This window comes from Gavialis gangeticus, unplaced genomic scaffold, assembly GCF_001723915.1.
Source record: "Gavialis gangeticus isolate Ggan-Ray unplaced genomic scaffold, GavGan_comp1, whole genome shotgun sequence".
NCBI classification, from domain to species: domain Eukaryota; kingdom Metazoa; phylum Chordata; order Crocodylia; family Gavialidae; genus Gavialis; species Gavialis gangeticus.
In genome coordinates, this window is record NW_017729029.1 from 20371075 (window position 1) to 20388841 (window position 17767).

Genomic DNA, 17767 nt, shown 5'->3' on the forward strand with positions numbered 1-17767 from the left:
GACGGGAGGAGCCCAGCCGGAGCTGCAGGGGCTCATCCCGTCACGTCCCGAGAGGCACATGGCTCCGCTGCCGCTTCTGCTTGCTGGTGCAGACCCAGCTGGGTTCCTCCTGTCCTCAACAGCACATGACAAGCTGGTTTCAGCTGCTTGGTGCTGGGGATGGGAGGAGCCCATTTGGGTCTGCACTGGCCAGAAGCAGCATGCAGCTGAAGTCAGTTCCTCACATGCTGCTGGGAACGGGAGGAGTCTGGCCGGGTCTGCACCAGCCAGCAGAAGCCACGGCAGAGCTGTATGCTGCTTGGGACTGACGGCTGCAGGCAGGGGGAAAGTGCAGCTGAGCCCTTGCTGCTCCAGCTGGGCTCATCCCATCCCAAGCGGCACATGGCTCTGCCGCCACTTCTGCTGGCCGGTGCAGACCCGGCCAGGCTCCTCCCATGCCCAGCAGCACGTGAGGACCAGACTTCAGCTGCATGCCACCTTTCCTGGATGGCACAGACCTGGCCGGGTCCATCCCAACCAGAGCAGCATGCGGCTGAAACCAGCCTACCAGGTGCTGCTGGGGACAGGGTGAGCAGAAGTGGCGGAGCCTCCTTTTGGACCAGCTGGCATAGGTAAGGGGAAAGTTCTGGGGGAGGTCTGATGCCCCTGAAACCTCACTGCTGGGGCAGGATGTTAGAGGGGTCACAACCCCTTGCTACCTGGTAAATTGTGCAAGGGGAGGGACTTCCAGTGGCAAAGGTCAGGGGGCGGACGTCCAGTCCCAAGATGGCAACCACGGGGTGGGGCAACTGAAGGGGTGGGGCTACCCATGCAGCCCTCAACAGCTCACCAAAAGTCATCAAGTGGCCCTCCGCCCAAAATAATTGCCCACCCCATGCTAAGACAATGTATAGGATTTGTTTAAGAGAGAGAGAGAGATACAGCCAGTTCTAACAACCTCCAATTCTAGTCACACAAGGCAAATAATTACATGGAATTAAATGCCTACAAAAAGAGAATCCTATCTGTTCTACTGGAACCACACTTAACAGGGACCCTTGCAGACATTCTAGGATTGGCGACATATAGGGGGTACACATGGGTGCACATGTACCCCCTGAGTGTGGCAGTTCACCCCCTGCACCACTCGACATGACCCTACCCTCACCGCTGACACCACTGGCATCTGCAGGCGGTCCACGATCGCCACAGGCTGCCACTGCTGGTGGTGTCTGCAAGTGGTCGCCGATCAATGATAAGAGCTTGCCATCACACCCCCACCCACCACTGACAGCACCGCGGCTGCCTGTGGGAGCTCCCCACTTACTGCTGCTCCCACCACCAACAGCACCGCCGCCACCTGCTGGAGTTTGCCATGCCCCCCCAGCTGCTGAGTGCACGCAGCATTCATGCATTCTAGCACATTAATCTTTAATCAAGAGCAATTTAAGTGGAGATTCTGACAAAAATATAAGGTCTTGGAATGCTCTTCTAGGAAGGAGTTAATTTTTAGCTCCCATTTAAACCTGGTTAACTTTACTTGGTCTATGAGAATTCCCCCACGATGTAGAAAAGTTGTGATGTATAAAACATAGTTTTTGGAAGTCAAAATCAGTAAATATTCTTATAAGTCAAAACTGAGATCTCATATCCAGCGACTTAAATAAACTTTAAATAAGCCAGCTTAAAAAACAAGGTTCTAAGCAAAATATACTGCAAAGAAACTATTCATGGCAACTCTCAAAGGTTAGCTTGTCTTATATAGCTTTACTGTTTCAATTTTCTAATACAAAAGGTAGGTCAATTATTTGTAGCAGACAATTATCTATAGCAGAACTTAATATTATGTCTCCAGGAATGGTACAGTGGTGTAATCATACCCCCTTTCAACTGTGTTGCACACATACAATAAGTTTTCCACCACTAAGAGCTCTGTTCTTGGCTGCCAGTCAATACTACCAGTCACACGCTCCACCCCACCTACCTATTCAAAATCTTAAATTGGCTGTTCTATGTCTCATAGGAAACCTTGCTTATTGATTCCCAAAAAATAAAACCTGAGTCTTAATCTGAGTTTTCACTGAATAGTTTTATAATAGACTATGCATAACTGATGACTGTGAAATATGGGCTTTCGGAAATACTGGAGAAAATTTGTGCAAACAATGCACTGTATCATACTATTTTAAGCCATGAAAGCTGGTAACTTGGATCATTCCAGAGAAAAAAGTTGCTATGTCAAACTTTTCATACCCTCATGATGATTTATGCTCTATAAGCAAATTGGCTATGCCATACTGAGCATATATTAACATATGACAAAATAAGATATTATCTCCATTGCTATTTTGGAAGTTGTCCCCACGTGTCTGCAAGTAATGTTCTGTTGTTAAAAATCAGATCAAGAGCAATATGTAACAAAATTTAGGAATACCATGAAAAATTTTGGTAACATTATTTAGATTCCAACAGTATTTTTCTTCTTTGGAACTCAATGAGACACATTTTTTCATTACCCGAGTTCGTAGCTGCTGGATTTCTGACTCCAGTTCTTTTATTTTCTCCTCTCGTTTCTGAAGCTCAGTCTGTGCCTCTTGTCGAGCACTGAATTCTTCATCAAACTGCAATGACCAGCACCATTACATTAGAGCACTGATTCACTTATGCCCACACTAAATACTGTAGTTCTAGGAAAAATTTAAATCTATTGCATTATATAGTAACAGAAGCACTTTTGGGCCATTACAATGATTGATCAATTGGCAACAACACACAAGACACCTCTTCTGGCCATTTGGTATTCATATAGTGGTCACTGAAATCCAGCTATATCACAAATTGTTCTTGTAAACCTGATCATTTATACTCAACAATTTTACTCAATGTTTTATAAATGCTAAAGTTAAAATAGTACAAATAGCCAAGTATTCTGAACTACTGTTAAGAATAAAGTATGCCCTTGAGGTCTCTGACTTCAAATACCTTGGTTTTAAAATAGTAAGCTATTTTGCATTTGATGCAGTCTCCCTCCCCACTTAAGAAGTGGTCTAAAACCACAATAATGCTTTATATTCATATGTAACATAGGGATGCTAAAACTTGCACTGTATTATCTAATCCTGCAAATATTAAGTTGTTACAAAGGTACTTCCATGGTTATTTTAAACTACCTCAGTAAGTAAATAGAAGCTAGTAGGAGTATGCTTTAATACAGTTTCAAATGTAGTAACTTCTGCAGGTAGCATAGTTTAATAGAAAGAGAGCTAAAGTTTTGTCCCTTAAAATTATAAAATTTATTTAAAAGTTCATTGTCAAGTAAATGGCATTGTGAAGCCTTGTAAATTAGGTTTCTCAGGAGAAAAATCAAGTAAATTCCACATCCTAGAAGTTTGTGAGTATGACTGAATAAAAAGAAACAAGAAAAAAAATCTTCAGCATCTAATCAGACATATAGTTGAGGGTTTGACATTAACTAGTCCTACCAACGTACTACCACACCCATTACATTCGGCAGTAACAGAATGTAATATATTCTGAAGATGCAGGTCTGAAACTCATTTAGTATTTACTAAATTTACTGAAAGATGTGCCTCAAGCAGACATGATAAACCCTGATTTGGAAGCCCAGTTTGATATACATCCCTTTTCTAAACCTAGTACTAAAATAATTTCTACTGTAATGCATGGGGGGTATTATTATTTTACTTTTCTTCACTTCAGCTTGTGTAAAAACCATCAACTTTCCTAAAGAGGATTCCTTAAAGCTTTCTCCCCCTTACATAAGAATATAAAATCTAATATCTGTGACAAATATCCCAAGATCTCATTTATAAATCATGCTAGAGGAAATTCTGTACACAGACAAGCATCCTCCAGTGCTCAGGCATCTATAATGTTCTGATTTAAATGACATCTACAAAAATATTAAGGGCAGAACTAAGTGAATAAAAATACCAGCACATCTCACTGGAATTTTGAAACCAATGTATTTCATGTTCCAGAAGAGACTTCTTAAGGTAAAAGAGGATTCTTAGAACAGATCGGCATTCAGACCGTGGGCGTATGCTGTCTGTACTCAACATTGTGGAAGAGCAGCCATTAAAATTTCAAGTCTAGGTTATATATCCAGCACTTAGGCTTAAATAAACAACAAAAGGAAACGCTACCAAACACATTCTAATTATCCATTAACATACTAATTGAAAATTACTTTACTACTTTTGGTTTAGCACCATTTCACTCTGCAAGGCTGTTCATAGCATTTGACAAAGTAGACTGTAGCTACTAAAGCTCATGCCTCACAGAAGACTGAGGTGCTACAGCACCCTGCATTCTGTACAATTTGAGGTCAGTGCACAGAAATAGTTTCTGAAAAATTCAGAAAGTACTGTGAAAATGCCATTTGCCTAACTTTGATATGTGGAATGTGCCAACTTTGAGAAAGCAAAATGGCAAAAAAGGTTTGTTTGTTTTTTTAATAAATGAACGGGAAATCAACTCAATAGATATTCCTGACATATAAATCATTTCAACTCCTTTAAGACATAGTCCCAATAAAGAAATAAGGATATATATTTCAATAATATTTACTAAAAGATTCCCCGTCAATTTTAGCAATATATGCCACCTATAAAGGTGAAAATGTAAATAATACAAGACAGTAATATTTAGCATACAGACAGACATAACATTCTAAGAATGTCACTGATTGGGAACCAGTTCAGAGGTGTTCGCACATATATTTCCAAGGCTTCTAAGTAGATCAGTCACATTTTAGGTAATGCAGTGCTGTCAAACTGCCACTAAGGGGTGATGATAGTGAATACCCAGACTAACATGTCTTCCAGCAACATTTTTGGGCAGCGTGCCAAAAATACCCACAGCGTCAACTTGTATGATGTTGGCAAGCCAGTCATGGACAGCAGGGGAGCTGCAAGGGGCCCAGTCCTTGTTGTGGCAGTGCAGCCCTGACCCCTTCCCAGCTGTCTGTTCTGAGGTGTATGTGCCAAGCAAAATGCCTTCACATGACACACACTGGCACCTGTGTCTGAGGCTGCCTACTCTTGGGCTAGTGCCCCAGTTCCCCATTATTCCCTAAGCAGGGGAGGAAGACAAAGATGATTACATCAGCTTCCCCCACAATGGCAATTACCTGATCCCCTTTCTACTTAACACTGAGTTCAATAAAGAGCAAATCAATAAAAACCATTCATCCAACTGCACTTTACCAAAATCTGTGTGGTAGTACACTGACTGGGGGTAACGAAGTGTGAGTGGGTGGGAGGAAAGAGGGGGCTGCCTAGACTCCTGCTTCTGGGTGCTCTGGGGCTGTCAGAGTTTGTGTCTTCAAAAACATACTTTTCCCCAAACAACTCAATTTACTTCAGTTCTTGGCAAAATGTCCCAGGGTTCGGTGCATCACAGACTGATGTGGGGGTAAAGCGGCACCAGTTAGTTAAAGGGCATTACCTGGATACTTGCTTCTCTCTTCATTGGTAGCTGGATGCTCCAGGGAGCTCCCCAAGTTCTCTACTTTAACTGCCAATGAATTAAATTAACTAGTGCCTTCTACTGTTTAATAGTTACAGAGATGCTGGGCAGCAACCCAGGAACTCAGAAGTAGGGGTACCTTCTCTACCCATCTGACCACCCCCCAATAGCCCAAATCAGCCTGTAATGATGTGGACTAAGTAAAATCCAGGTAACACAGGTTGAGACAGCAGTGCTCTGGATGTGTACCAGAGAAGCCACTTGCCATGCAGGAGATGGGGGAAGATGAAGAGCAGTGAAATGTAGGATGCCCAAAGGACTGGCTAAACAACAGTCACTGAAAGCTTGCTGTCCACTTGTATGTCACGATGCTGGCAGCTTAAACAGCTTTTAAAATGTTTTAAGTATTATGTCCATCTGCACCCTTAAGAGTAGTTACTAGGTATGTGTGAAACAGGCCACATTTGATTTGGATTAGGATTCAGCCCAAATCAGGGACAGTGATTCGATTCATTGACTCAGATCACTGTCCCGATTCAATTCAGCCAAATGCAAATCTGAAGATTCAACGCTGATTCAGAGAATCAGCAATTCAGCCATACACACAGCTTTAAATGTTTTTTCTACATACCTTGAGATACCAGGCGCGGCTCGTGAACACTGCAATGGTCAGGCAGATGAAGCATCTGACAGGAGCGTGGGGGGAGCCCTGTGCACTCAGCAGCAAACCTAGCTCAGTGATCAGCCACAGGGGAACCCTGAGTGCCCCCCCAGACCCAGGAGGCACCAGTCGCCATGCTGGGGAGGCATGGGGGGAGGGGTCCCCCAGCACACTCCCTGACGGACCCAGAAGTGGACCAGAAGTGCCTCTGGTCCACTTCTGGGTCTACTGTCACATGTGCTGAGGACCTCCCCTCCGCGTGCTCCTGTGGGTCGTTCCATCTGCCCCAGCATCTCAGCATTCATGAGCCGCCTGGTACCTTGAGAGATGAAAAAAAAAGATTTAAAAGCTGTGTCTATGTCTGAATCATCAAATCTTTCCGAATCGATTCGGAGGGTTCCAATTTGATTCAGAGAGATTAAAGGGTCTCCTGATTCGATTCAGATTCAGAGATTCCACCACCAAATCAAATCAGCAACCAAAGCTTCACACAGCCCTAGTAGTTACAGGATTCTGAACTAGAGCACTTTCACAGGTATTTTCTTTCACAGATACATGTAGGCATTTTGTCGTGATCACAAAAGGCATGTACTGACCAGTAACAGAGTCAAGAATAAAAACAAGCTGAAATGTTCATCAATTTCCTATTGAAACCAATTTAAAAGTTTTAACTGAACTTTTAAATTAAGCTTATATAAGCAGAACCTTGATAAAAAGAATGTTTTATGGTTAGAGACACCTTGTATAGCTAACTAAACGGATATGTAAAAACTGATCAGAAAAGAAACCAACTTAGATTCATATGAAAGGTTTGTGTCACAGAAAGAATATCCTTATACTTCTACCATGAAAGACAAGAGCTAGAAAGACTTCACAAGAGAAACAAGCCTGAAAATTATATTATTCCAAATGAATTAAGTGAGAACACTGACATTTGCAACAATAGTTAACTACCTCCTAGAATTTAGGGAACCTCCTTAGATACTGAAGAAGAAAACATAGAGGCAAACAAAGCTATATTTTATTCACTGCATGTGTTATTGTTTACTTGGGTGTACTTGGTAGCCGTGTTGGTTTGAGACAAGACAACATACAAAAAACTAGAACTCTTGGTTCCAAAATGATACCTTTTATTAGACCAACTGGAAAAAATTGCAAGAAAATTGTCCTTTTCTGCAAACTTTTGGGATCTAAGTCCCTTTGTCAGGCTTTAGGAAAAGAATAGATGGTACAGGATGGTAAGAAGTCCCCATAGGTGGGAAATAAACTTCATTTTTGCATGGAGGGAGCTGAAGATGGAAGGCTGTCCCTCTGGGTCCATGAGAGTGTCTTTGTAAGCTGCCTTGAGTAGCTCTTTGATGTGGAGATCAGATAGAATTCCTTCTCTGGGGGGGTCAGATGGCAGTCAGGGGGAAAAAAAAAAAAAAAAAAAATCTTTCTTGTTGTTCTGCAATGAAGTTTAAAATCTTTGATCCTGAAAGCTTGAAGAAAAAGACAATTTTCTTGCTATTTCCCAGCTGGTTTAATAAAAGGTATTCTGGAACCAAGAGGTATAGTTTTTGTATGTCTTGTTGTTTACTTCATACTTGTTCAAATATTTGAACAACTAGGCCTTTAAATTCTATTTTCTGAATTAGTATAATACAAAGAGTACAGGTAAACTACTGTAAATCTTTATGGTTATAAATTCTCTTGTTACCTGCAAATAACTTACGTCAACAACTAAAACCACAAGAGCTGATCTATAAATATCAAGCCTTGCAATAGTATTACAAATTATGCAGTAACGTTGTCAAGTATTGAACATAATCAGAAATCAATTACTGTCATGTAAATAAATATGATAAAGCATTTGATTAAGGTTCTTACCATAGATTTCCATTTCTTTAAAAATTAATGATCTATAACCTTACCTTTTTAGAAAATTCTGCTGCCTTCTGTTCACTTTCTTCCACTTTTGCTTTGTCTACACACGCATCTAAAATAGACAAAATTACTGACACAGTTGATTAAGACAGGCAATGCTAAAAAAATGGTAAACACACAAACACGTGGATATTTAAAGTTGCATTTAACTGTTTCAACTGCATATTTTTACTCTCCATTCCACGTCTTACCAAAAAAAATTCATACAAAGGTTTCCTGAACACTGACAGCTTCCCTGTGTCTGTTAAGCAATTAGTTATTTTGAAAAGGTTTAGTTCTAAAGGGTGTCTTTACAAGTGCTCTGGAAGGTGGGGGGATGGGGGGCAGTGCTTTAATTAAAGAACACGCACTGTTTTGTGTATTCAGTGCACCTGGGAGGCTTTAACTAAAGCTTGTTGAATAAGCTTCAATTAAAAGTGCCCCGCCACCATTTTGAAACACGGGGATGCCAAATACACAAAAAGCCGAGGCTCCTGGAGCATGTAAATAAATCAGCATTCATTAGCAGATTAATCAGGTCTGCTCCAATGTGTACTAATCAGCACATTGAAACAGGCTTCAGGCATGTGTATAGGCACCCAAAGATTCTAGCTCCTCCTCAGCCAAGTCCATGCATATTACATTAAGTTTAAGTTCTAATATTCTCCGATATCAAGTACACTATGCTTTGGTCTTTGTTTATCCAGTCCTAGAAACACCAGATCACATGTGTAGCAGCCTTTGTTTTTCCTTGATCTGGCATATTTTATTGGACTTGTAATCCAGATAAAAACCTTGCCAAACAAGTGTTTTTGCATAAGCATACTGATTTCTTCTGGAGATGGTGCTTCTGAAAGCCCCCTTTTACTTCTGAAAAAGAAAATGATGCTTTATTGTTTCAAGTAAAGATGACCTTTCAAAGCATTAAAAAACAAATATGAAAAGGTTTAAGTCAGTAAAACCTTACAGTACAGCAGTTTTGATCAGTATATGTTAGCACACTTTAGAAGTAAACATTGTTCTCCCAACTTTACAGGTACGGAAACTGATGCATGGCCTAGTTAGTATCTTACTTAAATCACTCAGCGAATGAGGGGCTAAGCTAAAATAAAAATGCAAGACATTTTAGTCACATGTTTGCTTCATAGTATTATCTAAATGGGGTTGTTTTCTTAAATGTGAATAACCTAAAAAGAATTCCTCCTATAAAAGGATTTCTAGAGTCTAAAACATTAACAATTTCCTTAAACAGAAAACATGCACATTGCATTAGTTGGACTGAAAACCTGTAAGAGCTACAAAAGAAGAAAAGTCACTTGATTATTTTTCTGTAACATCCTTAACACACACATTTGTGTACACAACCTTGGTAAAAGGGAAAATACTTCACATTTGAGAGAAAGAGTCACAGTCTAAACAGAACCCACAAAGGAATCCAAAGTTAACCATTTATCTACATCCCCTGTGTATACCTGTCACCTGAGTTACCACTTTTGTTCAGAAGGATTTAATTACTTCCTCCTTTTTAAGTTAGATCACACACTTCCTATGCATTTCTCACCTCCAGAAAAGCAGCATGTGAACCCACACCCAATGTCTGCTTAACTTGACACTAGACTTCTGTATACCTTTTCATTTTACTATAGCAAATACAGAATAAATAAAGTTTATTTACTAGCATATCCAGCTTAGAAACTTATTACAGATGATAAAATTGATATTAACATATCTATCCATCCATCCATCCATCCAAACAATGATTTGATAATCTAAATTTTGGGTCTTGCTAACTTACCTGTGCCAATTTCTTTGTCATGTTGTGAACTGCAGCAACTGAAGGCAGTCATGCAAGTGAAGTATATATAGAAAGGAACCAAATTAAGATCAACTTTACATCCTTAATTACTATGGAGAGTTAAATTCTGCAAGCTCTTTAAAAATGATTACAAACTTGGTACAGGGCCCACAGAAATTGAAAAAAAAAAAAGTGTTACAGGTTCCCAGTACCACATAAGGAGGATTTCATATGTCAAAAGCAAAGAATATCTTACGGACTGTAACTGAATATTTTAAGGAGTAAAAGGCCAAGATGACAAATTATTTTATATTTACATACCGATAAGGTGAGTAAAATCTACATCCAATCTTCCTCTACATATAAAATCTGGGTCCATACCACTGCAGTGCAGTATGATTTGTGAAATGCATTCTTCAATTATTTTGTAGTATTGAGGTCTGACGATGGAAAAATATGCATCAATGTATCTTGCAATATAATAAAAACAATGTGTATGCAACAGAAAAAAGAGAGAGTAATAACAAATAACAATGCAGGGATTAAACAACTTCTAAGAGAAATAATAAGCTAGTCACACTTCTCTCCCCAGGGTGTCTTCTAATACCAGGTGTGACATTATCTTTTTAATTTTGAAAAATGAAGTGACAGATCCCATGGTCCATCTTCTACACCATACCACCTTTGTGACTTTTGAGCAAGTCCTACCATACACACAGACACACTTTGGTGGTATTCTGTAACTCCGTAAAACTATTCAGTATTACTAACATGTCTAAGAATTAGTTGGCTAAAAAGTAGCTAACAACTATCAACTATAAAACAAAACAAAAAAGAAGCAAAAGAGGCAATATACATCTGGGGTTAAACCCTCTTAAGAAAAACATTTGAACTAGATTCCTAAAAGCAAGCCTATGATATTAAACAGTCAAGGTATTAAAAGCAAATTTTCAGAAGCCCAGAGACAACTAGGTAATTCCAAAGAGAATAGAGATGCTTCTTGCCTCAGTCTACAGTAATGACCAGGGATCCGGGTTTGATCCATGGAAAACAGGAAAAAAAACTGTAGTCTGTGCTTTTAACTGAGAAAAATGTGAATTTCTCATTTTAATGGAAACACATGAATTTTAAACTTTTGCAGGGGTTACTGCAGGCTGGCAGAGTTCCAGCCTGCAAGGGGCTGGGGGAGCAGGAGAAGGGCAGTCAGGCAGGGGGATGTAATGTGCCTGTGCATAGGTGTGCATGCACGTGGCCACCAGGCAACCACTAGAGCAGCTCCCACAGATGAGGCTGGTGGGAGCAGGGAGGACTGAGGTCCCTACAGAGTTGGGCAGGGCAGAGCTAGGGCTAGGGCTCCTGGCCGGCAAGGTGATAGGTGAGACTTGGGACCTGGGGCCAGAATGCAGGGCTGCACAACCCGAGCGGAGAGTGGGACAGGGCCACAGATGACTCATACAAGTGAGGGGAGGGGGGCAGCTGGCTCCCTGCCAGTGCATATACTCCTGAGAGAAATGGGGGGAAACATGCCCCACAGACCTGTGCATGGGGTGAGGGCATGTGAGGACTGCCCACTGCTGGCTTGGGCTTCCCACCCTGTTGCCTTCCCCCTGGGGCCTCCATGTCTAAGCAGGCAGGATCTGGCATGGAGGGCAGAGCAGGGCCAGGTGGGGAAACTCCTTGGGGCTGCAGCCCTGCCCCCTGGTGAGGCACCCCCTGTCCACCCAGCTAAAGCAGGAGCATTGGCATGGAGTTATGTCCTTCATTGCTGCCAGACAGACACAGGGCACCTGGCCAAGGCAGCATCGGACTTCCAGTGGCAAAGAGCTTCCCCACCCAGCCCCACTCTGCCCTCTGCACCAGGTCCCACGTGCTGGGCCACAGATGCCCCAGGGGCAGGGCAGGGCAGCATGCCAGAGAGCCCGAGCCAGCAGCAGGCAGCCTGCACTCACCACTGCCACCCAACCCCAGGTTCTGTTCTGGCCATGCCACCTGCAGGGGAGGTAGCTCAGGTGCTACTGTGTGGGGCAGGGGCTGTGGACCCAGGCCCCTGGCCCCACAGTCCTGGCACCTGGGGGCCCCTTCAGGCAGGACTGCAGGAAGGCAGGGGGCTGTGGGTGGTGCAAGGTGAGGGGCACCCATTCGGCAATGTCTATTTCAACTTCAACATGTCCAGTTCTATTACTTTTATAACAATGTATCAGGGCTGCTCAGTGCCAGAGAGCACAGACACAACTGGACCCATGTCTTGGTGAGCAAAGGGGGCAGGGGGAGCCCTGATTTTCCATGATAAAAAACCCCAAATCAAACACCAACATTTATAAGTATTTAGAATTTATTTATTACAGTGATTGAGGCACTGGTAAGCTTCCAAACTGCTTCAAAATGATAAATATATCAAGAAAACATTGTGTTCAATACACACACACACACGCACGCACGCACAGAGCGTGTGTGTGTGTGTGTGTGTGTGTGTGTGTGAGATTTCATTTTAATCATGGATTTTGGGGAGTTTTTAAATCAGATAATCGGATTTTTATCAGAGAATTTGCAAGTTTTAAATTCTGACTGACTTCGGTTTTCTTTTGTTCAATTTAATAAGTATAGAGTCATTATACGAGCATTGTTCAGGCATTCCAGGATGACATCAGGAAGGCCAAAATGCAAATCAGAGTTGTAACTAGCAAGAGGTGTGAAGGGTAATAAAAAGAGTTTCTACAAATATATCAGCAACAAGAGGAAGATCAAGGACAGTGTGGGTCTCTTACTGAAGGGGAGAGGCAACTTAGCAAGAGACAATATGGAAAAGGCTAAAGCACTCAATTTCTTTTTCACCTCAGCTCCCAGACAAGTGCACCTGACAGCACAGTTTGGGGAGGAGGTAAGCAGTGGTGAGAGAACTAGTTAGGGATTATTTAGAAAAGCTGGACATATGCAAGTCCATGGGGCTGGATGGGATGCACCTGAAGGTGCTGAGGTACATCTGAAGTACTGCGTCCAGTTCTGTCCAGTTTTGGACCCCCCACCACAAAAGGGATGTGGATAAACTGGAAACAGTCCAGCTGAGGGCAACAAAAATGGTTATGGGGCTAAGCACATGATTTATCAGGAGAGGCTGAGGGAAGTGGCAAGGGGACACTCTTCTCTTATTTAGTCTAGAGAAGAAAAGACAGAGAGGATTTAACAGCAGACTGACTATCTGAAGGGCGACTGCAAGGAGCACAGAGCTAGACTAGTGGTCAATCGTGGAGCCACTTGCAGCCGATCTTAGGCTGGAGGGAGGGAGGGGACTGAACACACGCATGCGTATGCGTGCCCCCCCGCACCAGCCCAGCAGGTTAGTCTGTAGGGGAGGGAAGGCACAGGGGCCAGATCGAGGTCCCCACTGTGAGGGACAGAGACAGGAGCAGAGGTAAGGTCAGCGGGGCCCCAGCTAGGTGGGTGGTGGGAGGATCGAGCCCAGGTGGCTTGTTTAGGGGCACGGTGGGATCCTGCTGCTTTATGCACCCTGACAGAGGCCCCATGGGGCACGTGTCTCCGCCCCCCCGTGTTTGGTGGAGGCGGCTACCATTGCAGACTGGGCTTCGCGCCCCAAGCCTTATTTGAATATGGGTCCTGTTGAGCAGTTTCCTAGTTGTCTTGTTGGATGACAGTAAATCGCAGTTTCAGTCAATCATGCTTTTTTCTTCCCCTTCCTGCCCAGAAAAGGTCTGAGCCTAAACAACTGAAAGATGCATCTAATACATTACCACTAGATTTATACAATACTAATTTGTATAGTGACTATCAAAGAGCTAGCCAAATATTATTTGAAGTGAAATGTAAATCCACAATGCCTATTTCTATTTTTATTTCAATTTCAACATGTCCCATTCTATTACTTTTACAACAAAGTTACTGCATGCCTTATATAGATTATGAAGGTATAATCTGAAAAATAGGGTATTGTCACAAACCCCACTATAACCTGGGGGAAGAGGGGCTTCACAGGGTTTACATGTTTTCTTGAGTGTTTTAAGGATACAAAATATGTCACCTCTACATATAGGTAGTGCTAAACTGTATTTAAGCTGTCCATGAATTGTGGTATTTAGGATGAATGTAATTTTGGTGTGTCTATATTTTAGCCAAGGCTCTTAAATTTCTCACATATTCACACTTGGAAGAAGTAAATCACTGAAATTTAACATCTAACATTAGCTGTTCATCCAGGCAGGCCCTTCCACACAATGACAAATTTACATTTTAAAAAAAGAAACACAAAAGAATGCCACCTGGAAGGACATTTCTCAAAGTGGACAACCTAAGAGACAGTATGTTTAGGATTAGCGATGTCCTGGATTAGGAATATCCATGTCTAAAGATTGCAAATATTCTCATCTTCATTAAATCAGGAAATATTTCTGCTGTATTACACACATGCTGTTTTAGGGTATGGGGGGCAGAATATATACCCATAGCATGCGTTTCCTGAAAATCCGATGGGTGACATGTAAATGGCCAGATAAGAAATTATACTTAAGCCTTGCCTCAAGAGAAAGTAGCCTGTAGTCTTCAGATACAGAGGAGGCTGTAGGCCTTCAGCCAGCCTGCTGAGTAAAGCAGGCTAATAGGAGAAACTGCAGGAGTCTCTGGCGGAAAGGTGAAGGACAGAAACTGCTTTCCAACCTGTTGAGCTGGGTAGAAACTGCATTTTGGATTTAAAATATAGGGTAACAACAGATTATTGCTCTGATCATTTCTTTTGTTTGTTTATTCTTATATATCTGTCCTTATTCTCAACAGATGTTTACTGATTTCTTCTTGCTGTTCTTGGTTTAATAACAAATGCTTTTGTTATCTTTTTAACTCACTTATTGTCAGTGTTAATGGGCCTCTTTTTGCAAAGGGGGAAATCCATGTTTTCTGTGTGCATGATCAGTCAAGAGTGTGGCAAGACCTGAGTGAGGCAAATATATGCAAGGCACCACAGACCAGGGAGGTAACCTTTTGAGCATCTTGATCTTTTCTTAGTGGTCAGACAGCAGGGATGGGCTTGGGGCAGAAGGACGCTTAGAAGGTGAGAAAGCACCACAGGAGCATCTCATAAGCACACCTGGCCACATCCAAGGCCAGGGCATCACAGATACACAAGGCCGAGGCATCAATTATTTCAAATTATTCTTCTGGAAAGTTTCAGTTTAATCAGCTATATATTAATAAGATTGTAAGGAAGTAAAACTCTCAACACAGCAGAACACAGAGATGGTATACATCTTTGATTACACAGTACCTGTTTCATGTAGTCACCCTCAAACATTTTCTAATGATATGGCCAAACATACATTTTAGCTATGTCAAAAGGGGAGAGGAGCTATGCTATGTTGTAACTGTCTGCATGAATCTGTATAGATGTAAGTTAGCTAAATCACCTTAACTTTACCTTGAATGAAACAGGGTAAAAGTTGAAGCAGTTCTGTCATACTTTCATTGCTACAGAGTCACAAAGATCTAATAGTTGCATCTTACCATTTTATAGCAGCATCCTTTGATGATGATAAAATTGCCATGCATCTCTACACACTAGCAAATCAAGGTACTGCCAATGATTGCTAAACTTTGTTACCATGTAGTAATAAGACCACTTCCCATGACAAAAAGCACTCTGACGATATTAAACTTGTAAAGTGGAATACTCAAAAAATTGAGGATGCCAGAATGAAGGTCTAACTACTACTTAGTGGAGATGTATTATGAGCAGGGATCCTGGTCTTCCCCAACAAAAAAACTGCAAATTCCGATTTAAAAACAAAACAAAACAAAATCATAACATAGGTGATAAAAACTCCGTGATTAAAATTAAAGGCCGCTACATATATATAGATGAATATCAGCTGCACACAATGTTTTCTTGATATATTTACAATTATAAAGCAATTTGGAAGCCTACCAGTGCCTCAATCATAATAATAAATTCTAAATGCCTATGAATTTTAGTATTTGATTTTGGGTTTGTTATCATGGAAAACCAGAACTTCCCCTGCCCCCTTATCTCACCAAAACAAAGGTCCAGACCTCTCACTCCCAAGCCACAGCCCCCACAAGCCCTGCCAGTGCCCCTCACTCCCCCTGCCCACAGCTTCCCAGCCTTGCTGGTGCCCCTCGCTCCCAACCCACAGCCCCCTGACCCTCCACGTCCACAGTCCCCTGCCCCCTGCAGCTGTGCCTGAGCCTTGGCTGCAGCCCACAGGAGTCTCCCCCCTCCTCACCCGCCCCTGCCTGCCTGCCACAAGTTCAGGCAGGACCAGCTCCCTGTTGCTGTATGCAATCTCAGGGGGTACAGGGGACCCATGCCCCCAGATCTATGCACAGGGCAGGGGCGGGAGCGGGCTCCTGCTGCAGCTCAGGGTTCCCATCCTGCTGCCTTCCCCCAGGGCCTCCGCAGCCCAGGAAGTGCGACCCAGCAGGACAGAGAACAGGAGAGCCTTGTGGAGAAGCTCCTTGCTGCAAGCAAGCTCTGTGCTGCCATGGCAAGGCATCCCCTGCCCATGTGGCTGCAGTGGGGGCAGTGACACAGGGTTGTGCCCCTCACTGCTGCCGTACATGCAACGGATGCCTCACCAGGGCAGTACACAGCTCACAAGAAGCAAGGAGCTGCCCCGTATGGCCCCACTGTGCTGTGTCATACTCGCTCAGCTGCAAAGACCCCAACAGAAGGCAGCAAGGCAGGGGCCCAAGTCCACAGTGGGCAGGCCGCACAAGCCCCAACCCCCATCCTGCGCACGTATCTGGGGGGCACAGGTCCTCCCGGCTCCCGCCAGGACTGTGCACAGCAGCAGGCAGCCAGCCTCACCCCCCTGGATGAGCCACCCATGACCCCCTCCCACACCCATTGGGGCCCTGAGGCCATGCATTATCAGCCTGGGCCCCAAGCCCCAGCCTCAACCGTGCCCAACTCCCTCCCGATGGGGGCCTCAATCCCCCCGCCTTGCAACTTACCTGTGGGAACTGTTCTCCAGGCTGCCTGGCAGCAATGGGCATATACATGCACATGGCACCCCTGCCCAACTGCCCCGTTTTTCTCAGATTAATCAAGTTTCGTTTCCAGAAACAAATATTATGCTTCACCTGAATGCACTGAAGAGCAGAAAAAATTCTTCTGAAGTTGAACTGAAGGTCTTATCCAGAACACAAAATATGGATGCAAGATTACAAGAAAATAACAAAAAACTATTTCTGGAAAAATCTTTACCTTTAAAAAGGCACAAGTAATCAAGAGCTACTGCACTCAAGCAAGTGAATTTGTTGTGTTACCCCATGGTAACACACCAACATTGAAATTTAGACAAAAAAAGAATACAGCACCAGAGCAGACTCTTACCGGATATAATAATCATTCCGGATGAGTAAAAGGTGTTGCAGAATTGACAGGAAATAGTTTTCAGACCTGGTGTCCTTCAACATGTTGTATAAGAGATGGTATACTTCATTTATATCAGTGCAAAGATTGTCAAGGAAATGCCAGAATTAAAATAAGCAGGCCCTTTTATTGCAAGAAAAACCATCTATATTATTCAAACTAAACAATACTGCCTGCTGAACTTTTTTTTTCAGTTACTAATTATTTACCAAAAGAAATCATATACCTTCTCCCATTATTTACAAACGAACAAAAACACTTGGTACAACTGTTAGTAGATAGTTGCTCATTCTGTATACAGGGGGAATGAAATACCAGTATGCAGTTTTATGTAGCTCATAATGTGTGCAAGTGTTCAAATGAACCACTAGACGTTTAGCAGTTTATAGTTTCATAGTTTCTAGGGTCGGAAGGGACCTGAGATCATCTAGTCTGACCCCCTGCCATGGCAAGAAAGAGTACTGGGGTCAAACGACCCCAGCAAGGTGTTCATCTAACCTCTTCTTAAAAACCCCCAGGGTAGGAGCCTGCACCACCTCCC

General features: G+C 42.8%; 1 protein-coding gene across 1 annotated transcript in view; it reads right to left on the reverse strand.

The window, feature by feature from the left end:
* Positions 1-17767, reverse strand: part of DIAPH2 (diaphanous related formin 2) — an 899992-nt gene that overhangs the window by 761095 nt on the left and 121130 nt on the right. The window contains exons 13-17 of the mRNA XM_019521025.1: positions 17188-17304; positions 10152-10270; positions 8044-8108; positions 2496-2600; positions 1115-1142 (exon numbers count right to left, since the gene is read on the reverse strand). Coding sequence (XP_019376570.1) covers positions 1115-1142; positions 2496-2600; positions 8044-8108; positions 10152-10270; positions 17188-17304 — 434 coding nt within the window. The remainder of the gene's footprint in view (positions 1-1114; positions 1143-2495; positions 2601-8043; positions 8109-10151; positions 10271-17187; positions 17305-17767) is intronic.